Consider the following 27,505-nt stretch of genomic DNA (forward strand, 5'->3'; position numbering starts at 1 on the left):
GAGCGTCGGGGGGCGAGCCTCGGAGGGGTGGGGGTGGAGCCAGGGGTGGGGCCGCGGGGGCGGAGCCAGGGACGGAGCCCTGGGGTCTGGCGCTGAGCCACGAGGGGCGCGATCCGGCCGGACCCAGCCGAGTGCAGCTCGCCGCCTTGCTCCCTGCTGGCCAGCATGTCCTTCGTCCCTGTGGCCGAGGATTCTGACTTCCCCATCCAAAACCTGCCCTACGGCGTCTTTTCCACCCCAGACAACGTGAGCTGCTGCACTTGGCTTCCGGGCGGGGGCCGGAGGGTGCCTACTCCGCTGAGACCCGCGCCCCAACCCCCCGCAACCAGTGGACGGGAGCGCCGACCAGGCGGGACGCCGGCCAGTCGTCCTCTTCCGGACGCGCTCCGCGGAGCCCCCCCCCTCCCCGGGGTCACTGGGGCCCGCGGTTCCCCTGCTGAGCGCGCCCCGCGGAGGCTTCCGGGTCACTGGTGAAGGAGAAGTGAGATAGAGGCGGGGCGGGGGCGGGGGGGGGGGAGGCTTTTGGGCTGTCTCTTGAGGAGCAGCGGTGCCGAGGGTATGTGGGTCCGAACCCCACTTTCTAGATGTGCGCGTTGTTGGACCTGGCGGCCGCGGTTTCTGCAGATTTGTGTGAGGATTAAATGCGAATTGAAACAGAACATACGGCTGTCGTTCCCAGGCGGGCAGATCAAGTTCGATTGTTGTTACCCAGGGGTCATCCTGCTTCCTCCAGAGTTCCTGGAGTTTGTTTCCTGCCCCCAGGGCACCGCGTTAGGGCCCTAGCTCCCCCCGCAGGTGAACCGGGCGCTAGAGGGTGAGCTGGCCCGCGGCCTTTGGGATCTGGGATGTTGGGGGACTTTGCCTCCAGCTGGAAGTATTTGGGCTGTGGGGTGGCCTCGCCGGCATTCCCCGGCTGGTCAGAAGAAGACTTTTGGAGACAGGAGCTTTTGCTTAGTAAGTGTAGTCTGACCGGCAGAAAGAAATCTTTGAAAACTGGGTGTTCATCAGCAAATATTTAAGGTCCCTGGTGGGGGAAAGCAGGTTCCCTTGGATTTATTCATGGTATTTGTGGCTCACATTTCCGCTCCCAACCTTAAAGGTCAGCTCCTGATTCGCTCTGTAAACCGTAGACCCCCGAGTCTGCTTGCCCCCACCAGTGTTCAAGAAATAATTGCAAAATGCAGCCGCTGGCGGTCCGCCCCTTCCCCCACAGCTGATCTTTGACCCCCAGGGGCCCAGGGGCCGCCCTCCTATGGCCCTGCCTGCAGCAGGCCGGTCCTCAAGAGCCAGTGTGGTTTCACAAGGGCCAGGCCTGACTAAATGTCGCAAGAACACAAAGTTAACACTTGGTCCCCTGGAGGGACCCGAATACGGTGAGGCAGGTTAAACCTTGACCCGTGTTAGCCAGCCACGCTCTGCTCTCCGCACAGCGCTGACACTTTGCCCTCCGCATGCGCCCTTGCCTTTCCTGGGAGTACAGAACAGTTAGAGACACTTGCCAGAGGCAGGACAGGTGCTTTGACTTGCCTTCCCGGAGGGCTCTAGCATTCATGTCCCTTGAACCCCAGGCCCTTGCTGCTGGCACATTAGAATGTGCAGGGACAGCCCCTAAGGAGGCCCGGGAGACAGAGCCCCTTCCCATGGCCCCCTGGCATTCTAGAAGGTTCAGGGCGTTCGAGTGCGAACAGGCCCGGTCTGAAGCCACCTGTGCCCACGTTGCACATTCCAGGCGTCGTGCCGGCCTCGCCAGGCTGGCGTGATTGCCAAGGCACACGCCAGCGTCCAGCTCTTCGAGATTCGGGCCGAAGAGCAGCGAATTAATGTAGTCATGTTTTGTTTGTTCTTATATTCGGTAAATGCTTCAGAACCCCAACTCCGGGCCAGATGCTGAGCTGGGGGTTGGGCATCAAAGGCACACCAGACACCTCCCATGGCAAGGTGCTTGTGGATTGGTGAAACGGAACAGGCTCTCTCTGTGAAGACAGGGATGGTGGCTTCTGGGATGTGGGCACCCAAGTAGTCCGGAGCCGATGGCCAGGTTGTTCAAGTCCCTGCAGTCCGGCTGTGCCTCTGCTCTCTCCAGCCACACCGGCTACTTTTTGGTCTCTGGAACATTCTAAGAGCATTTTTCTGCCTCAGGACCTTAGCACGTATTGTTTCTTCTGTCTCACCCGAGGAGCCCCCTGCTGCCCTCCAGCCACACCTATTATGTCACTGATCCCTATGCCGCCTTTGCTTCTGGACAGCTGGCACCAGTCCCACCTCTGTCCCCCATGCTTTGACAGCCTTAGTGTCCTGCTGGTGTGGAGGAGAGGCTTCATAAATGTTTTCGCCTGAATGAATCCCTGTCTGAGCCATAACGGGGCTCGTCATCCAAGCCCCTGGGCCTCAGCCCTGCGCACGGGGCGCTCTCTGCTCTGCTGCGCAACGAAGATCCCCGAGGGCAGGTTGAGGTTAATCCTGGGGGATAACCCAGCTGCCGGGTGAGGTGGTGAGTCCTCCTCACCAGAGGCATTTACCCAGTGCCTGAGGAACTTAGCTGGAGACTTGGTCGCGATGAGGGACTTGGACTAGGCCGCCTGCTCCTTCCCCACTCCCAGGGTGTTTGATTTATGTCCCATTCAGTGAACAGGATGCTTTCCTTGTCCTGTAAGGAGAGAGGATTCCAGATGCTGCCTGGGCAGAGATCTCGGGGCAACCTCAGTCCCCTGGGACACGGAGGGGGTTGGGTGCCGTGCTAGGATCCAGTCCTCCGTCCCATCCGGAGGGGGACCCACGGGCTCTTAACTGGACAGATTTTTCGGGTAAAGCAGCGTGTCTGGCCGAGGCTTTCCCCGGCGCTGACCATGCTGTCTCCCTCCCAGCCGAGACCGAGGATCGGCGTGGCCATTGGCGACCAGATCCTGGACCTCAGCGTCATTAAGCACCTCTTCACCGGGCCTGTCCTCTCCAAACACCAGGATGTCTTTGATCAGGTAGGACGCTGGGACACGGCTTGTCCGGGATCTCAGGGCATTTGTGAAAACGCCACCAGGAGAATCTCTTTCCCTTCCGTTTCGGGGAAGACATCGTGCCTTCGGAGGCTCCAGGGACGGCTCTGGTCAGCACCTTGGTGCAGAGTGCTGGGTCCGCGGCGCTGGGCCTGTCGCAGGCGTCTCTGGGCTGGGGCTCCCGGTAACCGTGTGAGCCTCTGCCTGTCCGCGGCAGGTGCTGACCCTGTGGGTCTGGAGACGTCGCCAGGGAGGAACGGACGGCTGGAATGGACAGACGCCTTCTGTGCGGCCCCCGGAGTGCACGTACCCGTGGGATGGACGTGACTTTACGTCCCTGTAGGCGGTCCGGGCCCTGATGTGCACCCCCCGTTCTGGGTCAGGAAGGAGGATGGTGTGTGTTGAGCGTGTGCTCCGCCCACAGCCCCCGTCCAGTCCTCACGACGGCCCAGTGCATGGAACCGGATCCCCATTAGATGAGTGGGGGTCTCCTCTGCGTGAGGCACGATTCTCCCTCGTCACCTGGCTACGGCATCCCAGCCCTTAGGTTGCACGGTGCCTCCCTGGCTGAGAAACCCCCTCAGGACGCGGGTGGAGGGTCCGTGTGGACTGTTCCCACAGGCGGTCCTGACCGGGCAGCCCCCCCAGATAGCAGCTCCCAGGCTTTGTGGCCCGTGTGCAAACCCGCGGGGGCATGACGCCCCGTCGGGGGAGGTGACGCTCGCCCCGGCTGGAAGGGCCGCTGGCAGAGCTGAGAACAAGGCCCCGGGCCTGAGGATGCTGGAGGTGGCCGTGGGCCCCGCTGTCCCCGTGTGACCTCCTCTCTCTGCTCTGGCATAGCCGGCTCTCAATAGCTTCATGGGCCTCGGCCAGGCCGCCTGGAGGGAGGCGAGAGAGTCCTTGCGGAATCTGCTGTCCACCAGCTGTGCCAGGCTCCGAGACGACACGGACCTTCGGAGACGGTGAGGGACACTCGGACACTGGCGGGTGGGGAGGAGGGGACGGTGTGGCGGGCGGGGCCGTTCTGAGGCAGCCTCCCCCAGCCCCTGCCTGGGCTGCGGGTCAGGGTGGCAGGGCTCTGGGCCGACCGGGATGACCCCTGTGTCTGGACTAGAGGGTCCTGGCCAGCTCGGGAGCTGCCCCCTCCCTCACTCAGCCATCCCCCCTCAGCACCTTCCGTGGCCTTGTCTGTCTGCCTTCCAGAGAAGGGGTAATTTAGCCCGTTTTATGGAGGGGAAAATGGGAGCCGTGAGGAGGCCCCTTGGCTTTGGAGCGGATGGCCTGCCCAGCGTGGCCCCGGGCCAGCCTGGGGGTTGCTCGCTGGAGACTGTGAGCAGGGTTCCAGGGCTGGTTTGGGCAGCCAGAGCAGGGACCCCCTCTGTGCTTACCTGGCCCTGGGCCCCCGGTTCTATACTGCAGGGCGTTCACGGCCCAGGCTTCTGCTGCGATGCACCTGCCAGCCGCCATAGGTGAGTGGGGTCCCTGCACCCAGAACAGCTCTGTGGCCCACGGTGGCTGGCTGGTGCCCTGGCCGCTGCTGCGTGGTGGGGGAGGGGTCACGCAGGCCGGGATGGAGGCCGGAGCCCTGGCTGGGTGGGCGCCGGCTGGTGGCCTTTACAGTTGCCCACAGGCTCCCTCCCCGGCACATCACCCCGTCCGTCCCTGAGGCTGTGGAAAGTGATCCCACCTCACCTGTGAGTCCAGGGCCCTGGAGCGCGCCAGTTTGAGCCCCTGGCAGGGAGTGTGGCCGCAGAGCGCCCCAGTTTCAATCAGACAGCAGGAGTGGGGCAGACTCTCTCAGCTGAATCACAGGGAGGTCTCCACCCTCGCCTCCCAGCCCCGGGCGGCCGGCCTGCCGGGATTGCCTGGGCATCTGTGTGCCCGGAGGCTTCCGGAACACCGCGTCTGCCTCGATTGTTTCTGTGGCCTCCGGAAGCCTTCCTGGTGGAGAACGTCCTTCCAAAAGACAGACGCACAGTGGGTCGGGACTCACCCCCTCCCCCGGGGGGTCGAGGGTTCAAAACAGCTGAAGTGTGCAGGGCACAGAGCTCAGGTCAGAGTCCACGTGTGGGGAGAACCCCCCCCCACCTGCTCAGCCACGGCTCTGGGACCGGGTCCCACCTCCTTCCTGCCGCTGCTCTATCCTTTCCCTGGGCTCTTGCTCTGAGCAGCTTATCAGAGGCATGATGCACACACAGGGTACACACCCCCCCCCCCCACCCCGGCCCCGTAAGGTCGCGGTCTGGAGGGTTCAGTCCACGTGTGCCCTGGCGCAGCCCCCTCCCCCTCCGTCCAGTCTGCAGTCCGTCCGTCTCCAGTCTTTCCTACAGGTTCCGTGGGGATGCAGTCGCACCGCACGCAAGCCCTGTGTGTGCACTGCGACCGGCATTTCCTCCCCCTGTTTCTGCTGTGCTTGCCCTGGTGTTTGTTTGCTTGTTTATTTATTTATTTTTACACTTAGTCATTTTTTGAGAGACATAGAGAAACAGCACAAGTGGGGGAGGGGCAGAGAGAGAGAGAGGGAGACACAGAATCCGAAGCCGCTCCAGGCTCCAAGCCGTCGGCACAGAGCCCGACGCGGGGCTTGAACTCACGAACCGCGAGATCACGACCCGAGCCAGAGTCGGACGCTCAACCGACCGAGCCCCCAGGCACCCCCGGCATCCCAGCGATTTGTAACTGTCCAGTTGAGAACCGCGTGGCCCCCGAAACTCGCTGCAGGAGCCTCTGGGGGGGCCCCCCCGTCACGACCCGGCTGACACCTCCCTTTCCAGCCCCTTTTAAGTGATCGTGATACAGACTTACGCAGACGTGCTGAAAACAAACACACAAGAGGCAGAGACTATAAAATTAGTGTTTTTAATTGGTGGTGTGGGCTCTGCGCTGGGCTCCTCCCAGGGAGGTGGGGTCTTACTGCAAAATGCAACGCTGTATTCTAAAGTAAATGCAGACGCGATTTCCTCCTCCCCTCTCCCCTCCTCCTCCCCTCCTCCTTCTCCCTCCCCTCCTCCTTCCTCCCCCTCCTACTTCCCTCTCCTATCTCCTCCTCTCCCTCATCACCCTTCCCCCTCCGCCTCCTCCCCTCCCTCTCCCTCCTCCCTCCCCCTCCTCCCTCCCCCTCTTCCCTCCCCCTCCTCCCTCCCCCTCCTCCCTCCCCCTCCTCCCTCCCCCTCTTCCCTCCCCCTCCTCCCTCCCCCTCTTCCCTCCCCCTCCTCCCCCTCCTCCCTCCCCCTCCTCCCTCCCCCTCCTCCCTCCCCCTCCTCCCTCCTCCCTCCCCCTCTTCCCTCCCCCTCCTCCCTCCCCCTCCTCCCTCCCCCTCCTCCCTCCCCCTCCTCCCCCTCTTCCCTCCCCCTCCTCCCTCCCCCTCCTCCCTCCCCCTCCTCCCTCCCCCTCCTCCCTCCCCCTCCTCCCCCTCTTCCCTCCCCCTCCTCCCTCCCCCTCCTCCCTCCCCCTCCTCCCTCCCCCTCCTCCCCCTCTTCCCTCCCCCTCCTCCCTCCCCCTCCTCCCTCCCCCTCCTCCCTCCCCCTCCTCCCTCCTCCTCCCTCCCCCTCCCCCGTCATCTCCCTTCCCCCTCCCCCACCTCCCCTTCCTCCTCCATCGCCATCTCCTCCCTCCTCCCTTCCCTGTGCTCCTCCTTCTCTTCGGCCTCATTCTTCCTCCTCCTCTTCTTCCTCCAGAGGAGGGAGTGATCCCCCAGGGGAGAGTGGGGGGAGGGGCCTCAAAATGTTGCCGGGATTCGGACACAGACCAGGGGAGGGGAGAGGCTGTGCAAGCAGCAGGCCCAGGTCAAGCGAAGGCCGGTGAGCGGAGTCCTGGGCTGGGGGCGGTGACACTGGAAGTCTGTCCCCCTTCACCGGAGGGGTGTCCGTTGTCTGCGCCCGACGGTCTTGGCTCCTTGTTCCTTATTTGTTTCTCCGAGGGCAGTTCTGGAAACAAATTGTGGATGAGGCTTGGATGTGCCCTGACTGAGCTGCTGGGGAGCACCCACGGGGCGGGGAGGCGGGAGAGGCCCCTCCCTGTCCCGGGCATCTGGCCACCACGGGTGCCCACTGTGTCTCCCCTGCAGGTGACTACACGGACTTCTACTCCTCCCGCCAGCACGCCACCAACGTGGGGATCATGTTCCGGGGCGGCGAGAACGCGCTCATGCCAAACTGGTACGTCGGGCCCGAGTGCGAGAAGCGCGTTCTCCCCGGAGCTAACGAGCCCCTCTCGGGGCGGAGAGACGGGGGGGCCCCGCCGCGCCTGTGGATCAGAAGTCAGTGCCCCAGGCCCCTTGGTGTGGGGAGCACAGGTGGGAGTTCTGTCCCCCAGTGTGTGAGGTCCTTCCGTGCTTCTTGGCCAGTGCTGGTTCTGTGGGCACACTCGAGGCCTGGCCTCTGCACCCGGGACCCCGCCGCGTGGGAGTGTCTCTCGTGTGGTCGGCCCACGGCGAGAGTCACACAGGTGCTCGCGGGATCCCCGAGGCTCTGACGGCCAGCCCGAGGGCACGGGAGGGAGCGCGGGCTCGGAGAAGCCCTGAGGGGACCAGCGGGGCTCCAACCCCCCAGGTCAAGGCCACGCCCCACGGGGAACCCAGAGCTGAGATCCTTGCCCCTTTGTTCTGTGCTGTCCTCCGGAGGTGGCGGTGACTGAAGACACAGTGGCAGGCACGCACCCTGGGTCAGCAGGCAGGGAGGGCAATGTGTGTCAGAATCAAGGTGAGGAAGGAAGAAGGAAAGAGACAGCAGGTTAACGACCCAGAGAGGTTAAGCAGCAAGGCCAGGGTCGCGGAGCAAGGCGGTGAGTCTGGGACTGCAGGTGCGCAGGGAGGGGAGACTCCGGCGGGAGCCGCGGGCCACTGCCGCGGCAGGGGAGAGCGGACGGGCCTGTCGAAGTGTGGCGCGAGGGGGCCCCGGGCCTCCTGTTGCCGCATGTGCGTGTCCTTCGTTACACAGGATGCGCGTACGTCTTGTGATCGGCCCAGGCCCCAGCCCTGACCCCCTTCTCTCGGGGCAGCACGCTGCTCTGTCTTCCATAGTCTTTCACAGACATTCCTGCACTCCCCCCGCCGGCTTTTCCGGGCGGTCACTGCTCCTTCATTAATTTGGAAGAATGTTTCACGTTTAATAGAAATTAGCCCTTCGCCGTGTCGTGCGCTGTGTTTTCTCCCGACGTGGCGTCTTTCTCCTGTGCTTTGTCAGTACGGCACTTCGACATTTTTATAAAGCCAAACACGTGTATTGTTTTTATAAAATTTTTATTTTGGAGAGTGTGCATGCGTGTGAGAGCAGAGAGGGGCAGAGAGAGAGAGACAGAGGGAGAGAACGGTAAGTAGGCTCCACACTCAGAGTGGAGCCCGATGTGGGGCTTGATCCCATGACCCTGGGACCCGGGCTTGAGCTGAAATCAAGAGTTGGACGCTTAACCGACTGAGCCCCCGGGAGCCCTGTTTCCTCCCATGTTAATGCTGAGCGGTGTTCGTGGTACGGACACTTAGTTCCTTTTGAGTTTTGTTTGTTTTTTAAGCTTATTTATTCTGAGACCGAGAGTGAGCAGGGGAGGGCAGAGGGAGAGGGAGAGAGAGAGAATCCCAAGCAGGCTCCCTGCTGTCAGCACAGAGCCCATTGCGCGGCCTGGACTCAGGAACCGTGAGATCGTGACCTGAGCCGAAACCAGGCGTCAGATGCCGAACCCACTGCGCCACCCAGGCGCCCCGCGGGTTTCGACTGCTTTTTGTTTTTAGCTTGCAAACTGTAGAAGTGTCCTTGACCGCGTGTCGCGGTAACCTCCTTCCGCCGTCTTCCGCAGGCTGCACTTGCCAGTGGGTTACCACGGCCGTGCTTCCTCCGTCGTGGTATCAGGCACGCCGATCCGAAGGCCCACGGGGCAGATGAGACCCGACGACGGTAAGTGACCCTCACGGGTCCCCGCTCTGTGTCCCCACACGGCGGGTCCCGTGGCCCAGCACGTACAACAGCCCCTCTCTTCTGGTGTCTTGCAGCTAAGCCCCCCGTCTTTGGCCCCTGCAAGCTCCTGGATATGGAGCTGGAGATGGTGAGCGGGGTGCTTCCCGGGCGCGGCCTGTGCCCGGCGTTGGGGCGGGAGTGCTCCCGGGGAGGGCCCTCCACCCTCCACAAGCTCTGTGTCTGCGAACTCTCCTACTTTCTAAAAGCGAACCGGTAACTTCCAGACCAGTACTCGCGGGGCCCGCGGGGGTCACTTGGGACCCACGCGGAGCGGGAAGGAGTTCGAGGCCCCATGGTGTGTTCCCTGCGGGGGCTGGACGGGGCCACGCTCTGCCTTCTGCTCAGCTCCTGCTGTATGCGGGTGGCGTTCTCACCACGTAAGGCCACGCTGTTTTGCATCTTTGTGCTTTTTTGGGGTGCTTTCGCTGTTTAAAACCCCCCTCGGGTGCAGTGCTCGCGTCAGTGAGCACAGAGACAGCATGTGCGGGCGCTCAGCGCTCGTGTTAGTGAGTCAGCGGGAGACGTTCGACGGGGTGACCTCACACAGAAACACACGCAAGGCGAGGTGAGATACGGACCGGTTGCTGTGAGTGCGACCGGAGGCCCGGCATTTTCCACGGGAGCGGTGGGTCTGCACCTGCTCACGCAGTGTGAGTGTGGACTTCGCGGGTGTGATCACTGCACGGGGCACCTGGAGGCTCAGGCCGCCGAGCATCAGACTCGGCTTCGGCCCAGGTCGTGATCTCTCGGGTGGGGAGATCGAGCCCCGCAGCGGGCCCTGTGCTGACTGTGTGGGGCCTGCTTGGGATGCTCTCTCCCCCTCTCTGCCTCTCCCCTGCTTTCTCTCTCTCTCTCTCTCTCTCTCAATAAATAAACAAATCTAAAACAGAAATTAATACAAAAAGAATATAAACCCTATGCGTAGCAGGAATCAACTACACCTCTCAGCTCCCCTGAGGTTGTGCCCGGGCCCGTGTGATCTCAGAACTGGGGTGACTTCAGGGCTGCACGTTTTTTTTTACCTTAAACTCTTTATCTTGAGGTAATTGTAGAGTGACGTGCGGTTGTGAGCCGTTATACAGGGAGACCCCGGCCCCCTGCACCCGCTGTCCCCCGCGTGGCCATCCCACAGCATCACCCCCAGGACACGGACATTGACTCCGGGTTCCCTCGCGCTGCAGGGCTGTGCGTTTGACAGGGATGAGGAACTCGGAAGTCCCCGAGGTGAGGGGACAGGCAGGAGATGCCAGGCTGGAGGAGGACTCTGGCTGCAGGGCAATGTGTTAGGCCAGCGGGTCGTGGAGCCAGGCCCCGCCCCCCTTCCCCCCACCCCCACCCCCCCCCGTGATGGGGGTGCACGGGCAGATGGCGGGGGCTCCCCATGGTGGTTTTAGGTGAGGCCTCTGGGAGGGCTGAGTGTCTCCTCATGGCAGGTGGAGGAGAAAGGGTTGGGGGCCCCCTGGTAAGGTGGGGGCAGGCTGGAGCCCCCCATCTCTCTAGTCCTGCTCTGCAATTTCTTGGGGTTCCGTCCAGAGGAAGGAATGTGTGTCTGCTTGCAAAGAGCCCCCAGTCCCAGCAAGGCCTTCCCAGCCAGCCCTCTGCCTCCTGCAAGGGGGCGCTACGTGGACCCCAAGAGGGGGTCTGCCGGCCTGAGGCACCGGCACAGGGCCCCCTGCAGGCAGATGGGCCCCGTGTGGGGGTAGACCCCAGGCGGACGAGAGGAAAGGAACCAGTGTGTGGAAAGACGGTCGGGGGTGGGGGGGGGGCACAGATTTCCTCCACTCGATGGGGATCAGATTCTATACAAATTGGTGCCCTTGGTTTTTTTTGTTTTTTTTTTTTTCCTAAATCTTGATAAAAGACTTTGCAACGTTTAGACACACAGAACAAATAAAGCCGTGGCTCAGGTTTTACGAATGGCGTAGCTGATTCCGTGTGCTTTTGACGGCTGTTCCCCCGTCTCGGTATCCAGCTGGTTCCTGCACACGTTCTTGGTGATGCTGTTCTCTGGTGGGGGGGGGCATGGGTGGGGGAACCCCATCTGGCTCTCTCCTTGGCTGCATTATGGAGGCAGGTTTTGGGCTTTTCTTGACATGAGTGCCCACCCAGAAGTGTCTCTTCCGCAGCCTCACACAGCTGTCAGATCGCAGCACGTGGGGTGTGTGCAGGGGTGCTGAGGGAGGGGCGGGGCAGGGTGGGCCCGGAGGCCTCTGTCTCTGTTCCAGCACCGGTGGGTTTGTGGAAATACCTGACCTTTGCCTCCAGGCAAGTGAGGGGCAGCAGGGGGCCGATGCTAACCGCCTTCTTTCTTGGCAGGCTTTCTTCGTAGGCCCCGGGAACAGCTTGGGAGAGCCGATCCCCATCTCCAGGGCCCACGAGCACATTTTCGGGATGGTCCTCATGAACGACTGGAGCGGTAATCACGGGGGTGGGCGTCCCGAGGCCGGGCCCCCTGCGAGCACTCTGCTCTGGGGAGCACTCCGCCCTGGGTGAAGACTAGATGTCAGGGAGGCGGTCACCGGGCCTGATGGTTCCCGGGTCCGGTGCAGGTCGGGGGCGGGGGGGGGGGGGGGGGGGTGTGGCCTGGGTTCCACGCAGACTTTTCAGCTCTGAGCCCTTGGGCAGGTACCTCCCCCCTCTGATCGTTTTCTTGTGAGTTCAGTAGGAACAAGGCTGACCTCTTGGCTAACCCTTGTGAGCACTTATGGGCCGGGCCCCGTGCCGAATCCCTGCAGGGTGCTGGTGACACGGTTATTCCCGTGCCGCGGGCGAGGAGGTCGGGCTGAGATTTTGAACCGAAGCAGCCCAGCATCCAGCCGCTCTCAGCCCCTGGGCTGTGTGCCAGAGACCCCAGAAGCATCTGCCTCCCACGTGGATGACGAGTTTCTAGCCCCTTCGGGGTGGGGGGACGGTCCACCTGCCCTTGGGTCAGCCTGCCTCTTGCTGTGACTCGGCACAGTGACCTGGGCACCGAATGCTGCTGTCCCCGGCCGTGGGCAGCCTGGCTGGGGCCCGTGCACCGCGGAGGAGGGAAGCTCACCGTGAGGCCCCGGCAGCCTCTGTGAGCCCGGCTCGGCCCTTCTCTCACAGCTCGAGACATCCAGAAGTGGGAGTACGTCCCCCTTGGGCCGTTCCTGGGGAAGAGTTTCGGCACGACCATCTCTCCGTGGGTGGTGCCCATGGACGCCCTCCTGCCCTTTGCCGTGCCCAACCCGGAGCAGGTGAGCTCATCTCTGCAGTGGCTCCAGAGCCAGGCCCCTCCACCCGAGGCCACGGGCGCACCTGGCATCGAGACCCGGAGGGAAGCTCTGTGCCCCCAGCCTGCCCACGTGTGACCTCAGGCAGACCGGGCACCGCTCCTTCTGCCTGTGCTTTCCCTGCGCCCCACACAGTTCTTGTGTGGCCTTCAGAATCCTCTGGGGCGGGGGGACCGGCCAGCTGGCAGAAGAAGGGGTCCTGGCCGGGGCCACCACCTCGCACAACTCCCCGGGTCGCAGAGTTCTGTTCTGTGGGACGGCGCCCCCTGGAGCCCCCCTGATGGGATGCAGCCTGGAGCCCGGCAACAGGGGGCTCACTTCGCAGGCCCCCACCCCACCTCCGCCAGCAGCCCGCAGGAACGCCCTGTGACCTCTCCAGCGGCCCCTACTCTTACCCAGGGCTCTCCCCCCACCGACTCCCATGTCTCCCCAAGGCCTGCGATGCTCAGATGCACACGGCCCTTTGCCGTTCCCCCATCACTGACCCCCGGCCTCCCCCTGCTGGGGCTCTCGCACCCACCCGGTCCCCCACCCCCCACCCCCCACGCTCACTGTGGGGGTCTGCTGTGCTAAAAGCAAGCTTGGGGTCTTCCCCGTGAGCAGATTCCTCGCGATGGGGATTCGCCCCATCTGTCATTTTTCCTCTCTGAGACTGGCTCTCCCCACCTGGGTGAGCCCCTGATGCCTGCCCCCTTCCCTGGCGGGACCCCCTGACTGCCCGCCAGGCCACACCCCTCCCGTGCCTGCCAGTCACGTGAGATCTCGGGCTCCCCCTGCGCAAACACCTTTGCAGGGTCTTCATAACTCTGGCTACTCCCGCCTGCTGTTTCTTGGATGTTTTCCTGTAAAGCAGCTCCCCTTTTTAAACTCAAATGTATTTAGACAAGACAGGGGTAGTGTTTTTGTTTTAGATTTTTGTTTTTTTCTCTATGTCCTACTGGTGTCACCAGCCACCAAGCTCATCATAAAAAAAAAACACATACCATTAAAATCATCCCAGATTATCTCGTGTGTCGCACTTCAGGAAAACACCGTGCTGGGCTGATGTGCAGACTCGTGGCCTGGCCCTCGGCGGCCTCCACCGGCGTCCTGCACCGACGGGGCGCCCCTCTCGGCCGCTGCTGCCCCAGCCTCCCCCGCTGGCCTTGTCTTGTTCCCCATCTCTGGCCCCCGCACACACCCCCACCCCCTGCTCCACTCCCTGGCTTTCTGGGGCATCCCTGATCTGACCCCTGCACCTTTGACCTGCGGATGTTCCCCCCCTCGGCTGCGTTTCCCAGAGCCCGGCACATGTGACCACCAGTGTCCCTGCCGTCCAGGGACAGTCCTACGTCAGACCCCTTGTGCCTGGGGAGCTGGTCTGCTGGGGGCCCCGCCTGGGCCAGCGCGGCCCCTCAACCAGCAGCCCTCTGTGCTCTGCTCTGCCCTCACAGGACCCCAAGCCCCTGCCGTATCTCCGCCACGACCGGCCCTACACGTTCGACATCAACCTGTCTGTCACCCTGAAAGGTACTGTCGTGCGCTCAGAGACTGTGTCCAGGTGGGCTCCTGGACTCCTGGGGGGCAGAGGGTGGCTGGTGAGAGGGTGTCTCCCACTGCAGCCTTAGAGCCCCATGGGGGTCTTGCAAAGGAAAGGGGGAAGGGACACCTCGCACGCAAAGCATGCCACACTGGGCCCATAGGACGTTGGTGACGTATTGCTGAGCTCTCGACTGTTAGGGCCAGAAAGCACGGGGTCTGGGACCTGCCTCCGCTGTCTGAATCCCCTCTCCAGCACCGCCCCCCGACCCCAGCCAGGGTCGCCCCAGCCTCCACTCACACACCACTGGTGACCCCTCCCTCGTGCCTGTCGGGAAGCCCAGCTCTGCTCCCTGAGGCCACACACCCTGTCCCCTGCACCCTACCCCGGGTCAGCCCCGAGAGCCTTGCGGACAGCCCGGGGACCACGGCCCACAACCCCCGGTGGCTCTACGGCTCAGCTCCGAAGGCCAGTAGAGCATTAGTGTGAAGAGCCTGGCCCTGCAGACCGTGATGGGGTCCACTCCACACCGCTTAGCTGCAGGACTCTGGGCAAGGGGCTGAACCCGTCTGGGCCTCAGTCTGTCATCCGTAAAATGGGACAGTGATGGCATTGACTGGACCGCGTGGTCGCGAGGGTAAAGGACGTGGCGTCGTGCAAAGGTTTAGAACAGAGCCGGTACCGAGGAAGAGGCCGGTGTCACCTCCATTCCTGATGGGGGACCTTGGAGGCCCCCAAGGGGAGGGTTTGCCCAGGGACCGACACAGACCCCTGGCCGCGCCCTTCCTGGATCGCTCTCCTCCTCTAAACCTATGTACGCGCGCCGGGCCCTGCTGTCCGGCCAGCTCCAGCGTCAGCCCTGATAGAGGTGCTTCCCGGCAGCAGGCTGTGTCCTGCAGGAGGGACGGCACTGTCACCCACAGGAGCAGGACGCTCCCCAGAGGGAGGAGTTGTAGGAAGGGCTCGCGGCTGCCGTAGCATCCACTGCAAAACCGCACCAGCCAGTCCCGCTCTTCCGTGGTAGACTTTGGGAAACTGAGGCTCAGAGAGGAAACTGAGGCTCAGAGAGGAAAGGCACTTAGGGGCTGATGGCAAGGCTGAGAGGAAAACCCAGGGCTGTCGGTCCCGGGCTAGTCTCCTACCCACGGACCCTCTCTGGGGCCCGTTTCTGTCTTCCCTTCATCTGTCCAGAAATATCCAGGGGAGAGCCGGTTGGGGGAGGGGACGGGGTTATCAAGAAGGCGGTGTCGGGAGATGTAGAAAGACCTAGAAGGGGAGGACTGAGCACAGGGACGGTTTCCCAGGCCCCCTCCCCCCTGCGGTCCCGAAGGTGCCGTCGTGAGGGTCCCTGTCGGGATCTGCGGGACGCGTGTGGGCGGGAGCGGGCGTGGGGGCCCTGACCTGCTGTGTGTAGCCGCGGGCGGGAAGCCAGGGCCCGGGCCTCGGACGGAGTAAAGAGCTTCTCGTTGCAAACCCCGTCGAGGAACCGAGCAGCAAAGCCCGGCGCCTTGCGTGCAGGAGGTGTTTTTTTTTTTTTTTTTTTTTTTTTTTTTTTTAATTTTTTTTTAATGTTTATTTATTTTTGAGACAGAGAGAGATAGGAGGTGTTTAATAACTGCTGGAGAAGTAGGTCGTCGAGCAGCACCCTGCCCGTCCCTGGAGGAGTCCTCCGGGGACAGACGGCCCCGCTGTCCACAGGGCCCCAGGGGGCGTGGCACACAGGTTTCAACACGTGCACCGCCTCCGGCTGATGGCATCTGTGCAGGTGTCTCGGCTCTGATGGCCGCCAGTTCACTGGTTCCCCGGCTCCGTGGTGAAATCGTGGCCAACAATGGCAGGCGTAGGCCACAGAACAATCTACCTTACAAATGCCCCCCTCCCAGTTACACATTCCCCCCCCCCCCCAATTAATGGAGCGAGGGCCCTCCGTCAGTGCTACTTGTTTCCAACAGGAGAAGGAATGAGCCAGGCAGCCACCATATGCAGGTCCAACTTTAAGGTAAGCCTTGAAACCGGGGGGGGGTGGGGCGGGGGTGCTGCTTCCTGGACCTTCGGGAAAGAGGGCCGTCCTGCCGGCAGGAACAGGAGGATTGCGTCCGTCCTGGGATGCGGTCGTGGCACAGTGCGTGGGCCTGTTTCTAAAGAGGCCGCAGAGACCACCCCCCACCAGATGCCTGCATAGATGTGACCAGTGATGTTCTCGGGGGACGGCAGATGTTCCCTCGAGGGTCTAGCCTCTGGCTTCTTCGGTCCTGCCGGGGGCGGATGGATCCAAGTCACTTTTTTTTTCTTCTTTTCAAGTAAACTTCTAATTGAAGCCCAACACACAGGGAGGAAAATGCAGACTCTAAGTGCACAGCTCAGTTAGCTTCACCAAGTCAGCATCCCCGTGCGCCTGCACCCAGACCGGAATGGCAGCGTCTCAGCTGCCCCCTGCTGTCCCCTCCTGTCACATCGTCGCCACCCCCCTACCCCCACCAGGGTGATCTCTCTTCTGACTTCTGTTGCCGTACGTCAAGTTGGTCTGTTTTTTATAGAAACGGAATCATACAATGTGTGTTCTCCTCTCTCAGGCTTCTCTAACGTGGCAGGTGTCTGGTTGTTTAAGTGGTGGTTCGTTATCTCATTTCGTAAAATGTTCTACTCTTGACAGACGTGTGGGTTGTTTCCGTTCGGGGCCAGTACAGAGCTACTGTGAACATTCTAGAACATTCTGGTCCACGGGACGTGTGGGTTGTTTTCTTTCGGGGCCAGTACAGAGCTACTGCGAACATTCTAGAGCATTCTGGTCCACGGGACGTGTGGGTTGTTTCCGTTCGGGGCCAGTACAGAGCTACTGCGAACATTCTAGAACATTCTGGTTCGTGGGACGTGTGGGTGGTTTCTGTTCGGGTCTAGTACAGAGCTACGGTGAACATTCTAGAACATTCTGATCCGCGGGACGTGTGGGTTGTTTCCGTTCAGGGCCAGGACAGAGCTACTGCGAACATTCTAGAACATTCTGATCCGCAGGACATGTGGGTTGTTTCCGTTCAGGGCCAGGACAGAGCTAGTGCGAACATTCTAGAACATTCTGGTCCGCAGGACGTGTGGGTTGTTTCCGTTCGGGGCCAGGACAGAGCTAGTGCGAACATTCTAGAACATTCTGGTTCGCGGGACGTGTGGGTTGTTTCTGTTCGGGGCTAGTACAGAGCTACGGTGAACATTCTAGGCCACATCTCTTGGTGCACACACGGGCACTTTTCAGTTGGGTGTGTATCCAGAAATACACTTCCTGGGTCACAGAGCACGTGTATCTGTACACTCAGCCTAGAAGCTCTTCGAGACAGTTCCCCAGAGCGCTTGTGCCAGTCCCTGCTCACGCTAGCAGCAGGTAAGCATTTCGGCTGCTCGGCCGCTCCCCGCTGGCCGACAGGCACTGCCGTGTGCCTTTTCCTGTAGTCAGTGAGGGTGCAGGGGTCAGTTTGCATCTCCCTGATGGGTAGTGTGGCTGGGCACCTTTTCTGGTGTTTGCTGAACACTTGCACATCTGAATCAACGTATTCCCGTCTGCTCTAGTGTCCTTTTGAATTGGACATTGTCATGGGCGCCTTAGGCTGAGAAAAGATCAGGGGGCCTTCTTGGGGGGACTCCTGGGTTCGAGCCCACTTCTAAGTTTTCCTTCGCCAGGAGTGTCAGGTCTGAGAAGCTGTGGACTTGCACTGCGTCTGAGCACCTTGGTGGCCACGTGGTTCCCCCCGTCCCCCCCCGTCCCCAGCGGAGCCCCCCCACCCCGGTGCTCCTTTGTTCCCGGGCTCTCCCTGACATCCTGTTCGAATCATTCTGCTCCATTGCCCATGTCTGCTTCGGGGCCCAGGGGGGCGGGGAGGTGGGGGGCAGTGCAAGCAAGGCCTGCTCACGAGAAGCCTCTGCTGTGATGAGGTCCTAAACCCTGCCAACTCAGGACTCAGGGGTATTTGCAGGGCAGCGTGTAATTGAGGACAGATGAGCAGGTTGCAGACTGAGGGTGTGAGTGGGGGGAAGGTCTGCCTTCTTGGGGACGTGTGAAGGAGCAGAGGAGCCAAAGCTGTAGCCAGTGCTCAGCTGGGGTGGAGGGGCCCTGGGTGGCTCAGCTGGGGTGGGGGGGAAACCTGGGTGGCTCAGCTGGGGTGGGGGGGAAACCTGGGTGGCTCAGCTGGGGTGGGGGGGAAACCTGGGTGGCTCGGCTGGGGTGGGGGGACCCTGGGTGGCTCGGCTGGGGTGGGGGGGGGGCAACCTGGGTGGCTCGGCTGGGGTGGGGGGGGGCAACCTGGGTGGCTCGGCTGGGGTGGGGGGGGGCAACCTGGGTGGCTCGGCTGGGGTGGGGGGGGCAACCTGGGTGGCTCGGCTGGGGTGGGGGGGGGCAACCTGGGTGGCTCGGCTCGGGTGGGGGGGGCAACGTGGGTGGCTCGGCTCGGGTGGGGGGGGGCAACCTGGGTGGCTCGGCTGGGGTGGGGGGGGCAACCTGGGTGGCTCGGCTGGGGTGGGGGACCCTGGGTGGCTCGGCTGGGGTGGGGGGGCAACCTGGGTGGCTCGGCTGGGGTGGGGGGGGAAACCTGGGTGGCTCGGCTGGGGTGGGGGGGGAAACCTGGGTGGCTCGGCTGGGGTGGGGGGGAAACCTGGGTGGCTCGGCTGGGGTGGGGGACGGCAACCTGGGTGGCTCGGCTGGGGTGGGGGGGGGGCAACCTGGGTGGCTCGGCTGGGGTGGGGGACCCTGGGTGGCTCGGCTGGGGTGGGGGGGCAACCTGGGTGGCTCGGCTGGGGTGGGGGGGCAACCTGGGTGGCTCGGCTGGGGTGGGGGGGGAAACCTGGGTGGTTCGGCTGGGGTGGGGGGGGAAACCTGGGTGGCTCGGCTGGGGTGGGTGACAAACCTGGGTGGCTCGGCTGGGGTGGGGGGGGCAACCTGGGTGGCTCGGCTGGGGTGGGGGGGCAGCCTGGGTGGCTCGGCTGGGGTGGGGGACCCTGGGTGGCTCGGCTGGGGTGGGGGGGCAACCTGGGTGGCTCGGCTGGGGTGGGGGGGGAAACCTGGGTGGCTCGGCTGGGGTGGGGGGGGAAACCTGGGTGGCTCGGCTGGGGTGGGGGGGAAACCTGGGTGGCTCAGCTGGGGTGGGGGGGCCTGGGTGGCTCCGGGAGGACAGCTTATGCTGCTGCCAGCCATTCGGGGCACCGGGAGAACACCTAGGGAGGCTGTCTGCCTTGAGTGGCTGTGGGCTACCGGCCGGAGGCTGGGGTGAGCCACCTTTCCTGTCCCCCTGTGTCCCCACCCTCAGTACATGTACTGGACGATGCTCCAGCAGCTGACCCACCACTCTGTCAATGGCTGCAACCTTCGGCCGGGGGACCTCTTGGCTTCTGGAACCATCAGCGGGCCGGTGAGTCTCCGAGGACCTTCGGGCCTGCCCCTGTGGCCGGGCGGTCCCACGAGGCAGGGGCTCGTAGGCTCTGTTAGGCGTCCACTCTGCAGCCGACACGCTCACCACATGCGAGGCTGTCTTCCCTTTCCTGTTGTGAAGGAGCCCGAAAGCTTTGGCTCCTTGTTGGAGTTGTCCTGGAGGGGAACGAAGGCTGTCGACCTGGGGAACGGACAGACCAGGAAGTTTCTGCTGGACGGGGATGAAGTCATCATAACAGGTGAGGGCGGCCAGGCCTCGCGGGCTCCGTCCGACTTCTCTTGTCCGCGTGCCCCGTTGTGAGCGTGTGGCGCTCCAGGCCGGCCGAAGAGCCATCTGTCCTCCCTCGTCCCCACTCTGGCGTCCCCGGGCCCGCGTCTGCGTGTTCCGACCTCCCGCCTCCATCGGCCTTGGCCTTGGCTACCCAGGACTTTAAACCGCAGTCTCCACAGGGGGGACGCTCTGGAATGCGGTGACTGCCCTGGGATGGGAAGGTCACCACCCTCACCTCTGCATGGTGCAAGCCGCCCCCCCCCCTCGCTTCCCTGGGTCATTTCCTCTGCTTCGGTTCAGGGTGTGAGATGGGTGGGACCCCCTGAAGCTCCAGTGGCAGAGACACCCCTGGTGTCAGGTCCAGCTCACTGCCTGGGGCTGCTCCTGTGTCCCCGGGCTTGCTCCTCTGCAGGGTGAGGCTGTGTGCCTGGGCGGGCTGGCAGGTGCAGCGTGCTGGGCAGGGGGCAGCTTCCCATTCTGTGGGTGGGGTGGGGTGGGGAGTAGCCCGAAGGTGGTTTCCAGGGAAGGGCCGGTGAGGTCGGCGTGCCGGGACCCGGGTTCCAGAGAAGGAGTTACGCTGTCACCTTCTGTGTCCACAGTTGGAGGTGGGGGCGCTGGCTTTCCCCCCTGTCCAGGGCTCAGTGATGCGCCCTGACCTCTCGGGTCCCTCCATCCCTGCGTGGATGCACCTGTGCCTAGCTTTCCTCTGGACCCAGCAGCGGCACCTGGGGGCTCGGGAAGACCCTGGGGTCCCCGCTCGTCTGGGTGCGGCTCCTGCCCTCCCCCAGACCGGTGGGCTCAACCGGGCCAGCTTCGCCCCTCAGGGGACAGTCACCGTCTTAGTTGTCCCTGGGTGGTGGCCGGGGATGCCGCTGAGCGTCCTACACCGGACAGCCCTTCATAGCGAGTGACATCTGGCCCCGGATGTCACTCGCGCTGGGGTAGAGAGAACCCCATCTTGGCCACCTGCTGTGCCAACAGTAAATGGGGAGGGAGCGGCCAGCCTCACGCCCCAGGATGGCTCGTCGTGGACCCTTGTTCGGGTAGCAGGTGGTGCGTTAGTGGGGGTGGCGGGGCCCCGGTGACGAATGGAGCACCCGTGTCGAGTCGGGGGCAGAGGGCAGCGTCCCCGCCGGGAGGAGGGCCCTCTACAAATGCTGCTTCCATGCTCTCCCCTGGCTGCCGGCGTCTCGTCCCCTCTCCCCGTCAGGTAGCAGGTGGGGCCCCTGATTTGGGGCCCGTCTGCAGCGGGCGGGGGGGGGGGATCTGGTGGTGTCTTTGTGTGAGCCAGGGTCACAGGCCAACCCCGGCAGGGGGTCACGGTCACCACCGCCTGGCGCGGCCCTCTTCAGCTCCTCTGGCCTCCACGCGGCCCGGGGTCCCGGGGGTGCGGCCCAGTCTCGGGGCCCTGGGGCCCGAGGCCTCACGCCAACGCGTCTGTGTGTCCGTCCATGTCCTCCAGAGCCACGCTGGGCTCCCTTCAAGACACAGCGGTAACGTGTCACTGTCCGGCTGGAAGCTGGTCCGTGTCCCCTCAGTGGCCTCAGAACACGGCTCGTCGGGGCTCTCAGCCCCCCGCCCCCTCCCCCGGCAGCTTCCCGGAACAAGTGCACCACACTCGTCTCCCGCCCGGGCCTGGGTGCCTCCCGTTCCCTCAGTGTCCCGGTGAACTCCTATCCACCCATCAGATCCCAGCCCAGATGCCCCCTCCTCTCTGCTCCCGTGTCCTCCCTGCTGAGTCCGGTCCGCACAGGCCCTTCCGCTGAGCAGACCCTCGCCGTTGTTTCGGGGCATCGAGGGCCCGGAGCTCCCACCTACGGAGCATCGCGCCGGGGGCCTCACCCAGATAGTCCGTCTAACCCTCACGACCCCGAGAGAGGGGCCGCGCTCAGAGGCCGAGCGTGCGGCCCCCGTCCCTCGCTCGCAACCGCCACAGCAGCTGGCACCCGCTGGGCGTTCGCGGGTCCCGTGTGTCAGGCGTGGCAGCCCGTGGCAGCCCCCGCCGTGGGTACCGTCCCGCGATCTGCTTCGCAGATGAGGAAGCTGGGTTCTGGGGGGCCCCTGGCCACGGAGCGGCCAGGCACTCCATCAGCAGATGTGCGGTTTGACCCCAAACGCACTCGGGCGGAGCGCACCCGTCAGGAAAGCCGCGGGTCCAGTGCTCTGGAGGGTCCCTGGCGGCAGGTGCACCTACCGTTCCGTGTCCGCGCCCCCGCGGCTCGGCTCAGCTCCGGGAGGGTCGCTCTTCGTTGCCCGTCGTGTTTGTCGTGCTGCCGAGGGCCCAGCTGCGTGCCTGACCCTGTCCTCCTCCGCCCCAGGGCACTGCCAGGGGGACGGGTACCGCGTCGGCTTTGGCCAGTGTGCCGGGAAAGTGCTGCCCGCTCTCCTGCCCGCGTGAGGCTCTGCGCATCCCGGACGTGAGCTCACCGCCCCTGCCCGGGGATCCCCGCCGTCCGCGGCCGCGGGCCTGGCTCCTTGTTCAGTGGTAAATAAAGCCGTCGTGCTCGGTGTCCACGCTCGAAGCCCCGTGCCGTCCCGTGTGACCTCCACTCGTGCCCTTGATTGGACCCACAAGTCAGGGTGTGTCCCACCTCACGGTCTCCGCGGTTGACCAGCGAGGCTCATCGGTCACCGTTCCTATGAGACACCCCGGCCCTCCCCGCGCTCGCTGGTGTGGAAACAGCGGCACCTGCATTAGAGTCCTCCGAGAAACGGAGACGGTAGGATGTGATGTATGTAGAGAAATGCATTTTAAGGAATTACTCGTGATTGTGCAGGCCGGCAAGTCCAGACTCTGCAGGGTGGGCCGGAGGCTGGAGGCCCAGGGAACAGCTACAGTGTGAGCTCGAAGGTGGTCTGCTGCAGAATTCCCTCTTCTTCTGGGGAGAGCAGGCCTTTTTCTCCTAAGGCCTTCACCTGATGAGATGAGGCCCACCCACATTATGATGGAAGGTGGTCTGGTTTACTCAAAGTCCACCCGCTTAAATGTTCACCTCATCTAAAACATGCCTCCACAGCAGCCTCTAGACTAACATGGGCCCAAACCTGCGGGTACCATGGCCCGGCCAAGTGGACACGTAAAATCATCATAGCACCCCACACATCCAGTATCTCTTGGGGGGCTGCCTCACGGGGGCACGTGAGGAGCGGACTTGGTTCACGGGCTCCGTGGCTGTCTCAGCACATGGCGAACCTTGGGCAGAGCCCCCAAGTTGTGGGCACACACACCTGAACTGAACAGATGCCAGGGCAGAAAAGGGGCCAGGGGGCTAGCTTTCCTTCCCTCGTTGGCCCACAAGACCCACAAGGATCCGGAGAGGGAGCCCCGCCCCATGTGCTCCGCCCTGCCCATGACAAACACGCAGCCCCAGCCCCAGCCTGGTTCCTCGAGCCCACGGTGACTTTTCTTGAGCCGGACGGACCTCATGCCAGAGCCTGTCTGTCAGATCATGCCATTCATTCATTCATTCATTCATTCATTCATTCATTCTGTCTTCATCAAGTGTCTTCTCTGTGTCAAGCACCGTTCTGGGCACATAAGACACAGCACAGAATAGCCCAAACCTCTGCTCTTGTGATGTTCACATTCCAGTGGGGGGCAGACAATAAGTGAAGGGGCAAGGAGAAGACCCCCAGTGTGCAGGAGAGTGTAAGTCCTCTGGAGCACTGGGGGGCACGGATGCTATAAACAGGGGCTCAGAGAAGGCCTTAGTGTCTTGGGTTCTAAGTGCTCTTCTGCCAGATGGCCGGAGGCAGTGAGGGAGCAAGCCGGTCGGAGGTCTGGAGAGGGAATGCTCCAGTCAGAGGCCCCGGGGATGAAGCATGCTTCTCATTTCCGGGAACATTCCAGGGCCCGGAACCGTGGCGTTCGGAAGGCAACGCCACAGCGACACCGAGGGCCCACGTTGCTCGCCCCCACACGTGTTTTTCATCCTTACGGTGAAACCACCTCACGGTGCCACAGGCTGCTGGAGCTCCAGCCAGCACGCCCGAGTTCCAGGTGCACAGAAAAAGAAGAGGAAGAGGTGGAGGCTGGGGCGGGGGGGCGGGGGATGGAAGCGGCCCCCCTTCCGGCTGAGCTGTGTCGCTCACGCGGCCGTCCCGGGCGCGCAGCACCACACCGTTGGCGGGAACCTGGTGACAAGACCATACCTCACCGCAGGGAAGTCTGGGGATGTCCCCTTTTAGCTGCGTTCATGGTTTCTCCAGTTCAAGCCAGGGTTCAGTTGCTAAAGAAGGAGGGGAGCAGGGATAGCGGGGGGCAGGGGGGGGCGCCAGTAGCCTGCAGCCCGCAGGCTGGGCAGAGGCTTCGCGCTCTGAGGCTGACCTGCTCTTGCCCAGGCGACTCTGGCCACGGTCTCCAGTCTCGGCCGGTTTCGGCGGAAGGTCCTGTGCAGCGCAGACGGCCGCAGACCACCCAGACCCCTACCCTCCAGACAAGACTGATCCAAATACCCTCTGAGTTTGGAAGGCCAGCCCCTTCCTGGGGGGTTTGCTCCGCTCCTGGGGGCCGGTGCCCCAGGACCACGTCCGTGTCTGTCGCTCCCCCGAGATCCCCGCTCTCCAGCTGGGTTTTGAGATCGCTCCTTTCGTTCCGTCTCCTGGCTCCAGTCTGCACGCGCGACCGTCTTTTCCTTGAAGGCCTCGCGTCTACATAGCAGAACAGCTGGTGCGCACGGCGGGGCTCCCGGAGGTCTCCGGCTGGCGGACGGAAGTCGTTTGAATCATTATCGGTCCGTTTGGCCCCGCTGGCGCCAGAGAATGCTGATCCCAGCCGTTGAAGTCACACGGGTCTCGTTGAAGTCGCACGGGTCTCGCGCCTCGCCTGAAGTGCCCCCGGGGGCAGGCGGTGCCGTGGAAATCTGCGGGGACCGGAGCATCAGGGAGCCTAGACGCGGGGCCGGTGGGGCCGGCCGGGATCCGTGCAGCCAGAGCGGCGGGTCTCAACACGGGTCCATCCGGGACCCCGTCCAGCAAGGACTGCTCCTTGGGCCTGGCTGCTCTCCTGGGTCCGGAAGTGCCCCGGGCAGCCCAGGGGACAAGGGAACCAGTGGTCTTTGCGCCCCGAGGCAAACCGCTCCCGGTTCCGCCTCTTTCGTTCCTGCTTCCTGTCCCTCGCGGCCCCTGGCGAGGGTACACGGAGGAGCCACGAGTTCTGCGACCCAGGGTAGAATCCGTTTGAGACGCGCCCTGAGCAGGAGGGCCAAGGCCAGAGGGGTTTCTGGCGGGATGGTCACGCTGGGGGTGCCGGCTGGACTCGGGGGCACCCCACTGCCCTGGGCCCGGTGGAGCCCCTGTCGCTCCTGCGCAGGGCGGGGAGGGAGGAGAGCCCCTTTGCCTCCAGCGCCCCCCGCCCCTGCCCTGCACCCTCTCCCTGACACTGGTCCAGCTTTGAGTGCTGCTGCACAGCTAGAGCGGGCCGGGTGAGGCTGGCCTCCGGCTGTCCTCTCCTTGGGGACAAGGGAGCTTTAGGGCTTTAAGTATAGTGAGGATTGCTTCTCCCAAGATTCTACAACTGGAAAAGATAAGACAAAATAGGCCGAGAGAGGAGGATTAGGGCCTGAGGTCCCTGGTGGGGGGGAACACCCGTTCTGGAACAATGCTGGGAGTGCCCGGCCACAGCCGCCCCCCTCGGGAGAAGGTTTCTCTTAACAATGTGCCAGACCTTACCTACCCCCTCAGGTTTCCCCCAGGAATGTGACCGAAGGCCTCAGTGTGGCCTCAGAGCACCCCTCACCCAGCGGAGCGGAGCACCCAGCGCCTAGAGTTGTGCCCCCAGTAAGGGTGGGACCTGGGAAGGCGCGAGGGGGAGGGGAGAGGGGAGGCGAGACCAGGACCTTCTGCGGCGAGGACCCCCGCCTAGAGTCCTCAGGCGTTCACTCCCGACTGTCCCCCGTCTACACACGGCTTTCCTACCACTCTTCAAGTCTCATCTGTTCTAATAAACTTTTGCCAGCGGCTCGTTTTGTGCGGGGACAAAGCGGCGGGACAGCCGGTCCCAGGTATCGTGGTAAAAACTCCCGCAACAGTCCCTCGCGCAGAATGGATCTCAAAAGAGGTTCTATTTTCATTTTCTTTCTTTCTTTAATTTGGAGGCATATTAAAATTTTTTTTTCAGGTTTATTTACTTATTTTGAGAGAGAACAAATGGGGGAGGGGCAGAGAGAGAGAGGGAGAAAGAGAATCCCAAGCGGGCTCCACGCTGTCAGCACAGGCTCGAACCCACGAACCGTGAGATCGTGACCTGGGTGGACGTTGAGATCACGACCTGGCTCATCCGACTGAGCCCCTCCAGGCGCCCCGGGGGGCATATACTTTCTAACGACCTCAGGAAAAATTCCCATGGGGGGATTGCCTTCCAAAGTGTGCATCTGTGTCCTGTATGTGTCCCTCTCTGTCCCTCCCCTCGGCAGTGCCCCCCCCCCCCACCGGAGGGAGAGGCAGAAAGGACTCCCAGATGCCCCTGACGAACGGGAGAGGGCAGAGTGGAGGCTTCCTGGCAATGTGTTTGTTTTTCGTGGTCGCACAGACTAATAACGCTGTGCCGAGAGCACACCCAGAGGCTGGGCAGTGGGTCCTTTCCTGGGGGGACGGGGGGATGGGGACGGAACATGTCTGCGGCCACCGAGGACTTGACCCCAGAGATCAACAGACCGCTGCTGTCTGTGACGATCCGAGCCACGTCTTCCTTCTCTAGATGTGGGGCTCCCGAGGGCAGAGTTGTTGGCTGTTGCTGCTGGAAGGTTCTCCAGCACCTAGCACTGACCCGCCAGCACGTGGCAGGCACTTCGCCTACATTTGCCGAACAGATGAATGGATCCCGGGAGACCACGAGCGACGGGATTCTGTTGTATTCACAGATCCACCCCCTGAAGCCAGGGACCCGCGGAGGCTCCCTTCTGCCTCGACGTTTCAAAGCTCAAGCTCGATGTTGAAATAAAACACATTCTCTTCTCCTACCCCGACATGCTTTGATAAGGACGAGACAAAATTTCAAAGCTATCTACGGCGTTTGAGGGTTGAAAAGGGGCAACATAGCAAACTAATTTATCTTCCTTTTTTTTCAACTGAAGTTTAATTAATTAATACCCAGTGACCTGTTGCATTCGGACGTACGGTACAGGGATTCGAATCCCATACGCCACCCGGTCGTCGCGATCCCCTGTCTCACCCCACCCCCTCCCCTCTGCTGACCACCAGTCTTTTCTTTGCATCAGACACAACAGTTTGATCGCTGTACCTGAACAGTGTTGGCCGTTTCGGATCACCCCTGAAGACCTACAGATACGTGACTTGTTTCCCAAACGTTCTCCAAGAAAGTTTTAAGGTTTATTGCCTTCACTTCCTTGGAATCACTATTTTGTCATAGCCAGGCTTTTCGCACAACGTGGGCTTCATTGACAGACGAATCTCCGTGATTAAAAAAGTAAACCGACTTGTACTGAGAACGTACAAAAGGCAAATGTTTTCACCCAAACCCTTAAGGTTAAAAATTGCAAAACTAAAGTTATCCTCTGCGCGTTTTCTGCGTTAGTGTTCTTTGATAATATTGAAACTTTCCAGTAAAATGAAAGGCACGACGTAAATTGTAACTGAAGAATGTTAACGCTTCATATCAAAACTATTTAAATCAAGCTGAAATGTTTAAATTTGTTAAAAAAAAAAAGTTAAATCCTTTCACGTACGTCTCATAAAAGTAACACCCTTTGCAGTCCTGGTGTTCACCCTCCCCCTCGCTGCCAAAGTAAATAATTCGTATCGCTCGTCACCTGTTAGGAAGAGATCTGTGTAGAGATCGATTGATAGGAATCAGGTAATACTGTGAAATGTGCCCTCGCTGCCACGTGCAGCTGTCGTGAATACCAGGCTAATTTGTGAGGGTTTCCAGAAGCACAAATCGGAAAGAGAGCAAGAAAATAGATACTTGGTACAACGGCAAAATGCCCCCAGTTGGGGCAAGAACCAGTTGCTTCCGTCCTGGGCGCCGCCTCCCTGCAGCCCGCCGGCGTGTCTCACGGGAGGGGCACCGAGGGTGCAGGTTGGGTGACACCAGGCGGACTCTCCGGGGACAGAGGGGCCCCCGTGACCCCTTACGGGGATCTGTGCGTGG

General features: G+C 62.3%; 1 protein-coding gene across 4 annotated transcripts; it reads left to right on the forward strand.

Annotated features, from left to right (window-relative positions):
* Positions 1 to 55: 55 nt before the first annotated feature.
* FAH (fumarylacetoacetate hydrolase) lies at positions 56 to 27,011 on the forward strand. Of its 4 annotated transcripts, none has more exons than XM_042987901.1 (14): positions 56 to 246; positions 2,865 to 2,975; positions 3,831 to 3,952; positions 4,410 to 4,459; positions 7,057 to 7,147; positions 8,781 to 8,878; positions 8,974 to 9,026; positions 11,255 to 11,354; positions 12,029 to 12,159; positions 13,629 to 13,704; positions 15,667 to 15,713; positions 19,003 to 19,104; positions 19,246 to 19,363; positions 26,613 to 27,011. In XM_042987901.1, exons 1-14 carry the CDS (start codon positions 166 to 168, stop codon positions 26,624 to 26,626), a joined length of 1,194 nt encoding a protein of 397 aa, XP_042843835.1. In that variant the 5' UTR covers positions 56 to 165; the 3' UTR covers positions 26,627 to 27,011. The 4 variants fall into 4 exon arrangements, with proteins under 4 accessions (XP_042843835.1, XP_042843833.1, XP_042843832.1 ...); XM_042987899.1 differs by lacking the exon at positions 26,613 to 27,011 and adding an exon at positions 26,093 to 26,584; XM_042987898.1 differs by lacking the exon at positions 26,613 to 27,011 and adding an exon at positions 21,714 to 21,917.
* Positions 27,012 to 27,505: the final 494 nt, after the last annotated feature.

Source organism: Panthera tigris, chromosome B3, assembly GCF_018350195.1.
Source record: "Panthera tigris isolate Pti1 chromosome B3, P.tigris_Pti1_mat1.1, whole genome shotgun sequence".
Lineage (NCBI taxonomy): Eukaryota > Metazoa > Chordata > Mammalia > Carnivora > Felidae > Panthera > Panthera tigris.

Excerpts from the sequence above, each read along its gene's own strand:
- FAH (XM_042987898.1), top strand. The coding sequence starts at position 166 with ATGTCCTTCGTCCCTGTGGCCGAGGATTCTGACTTCCCCATCCAAAAC. Across the intron at positions 8,879-8,973 it reads GCAGATGAGACCCGACGACG|CTAAGCCCCCCGTCTTTGGC; the intron begins GTAAGTGACCCT and ends GGTGTCTTGCAG. Across the intron at positions 12,160-13,628 it reads CCGTGCCCAACCCGGAGCAG|GACCCCAAGCCCCTGCCGTA; the intron begins GTGAGCTCATCT and ends CTGCCCTCACAG.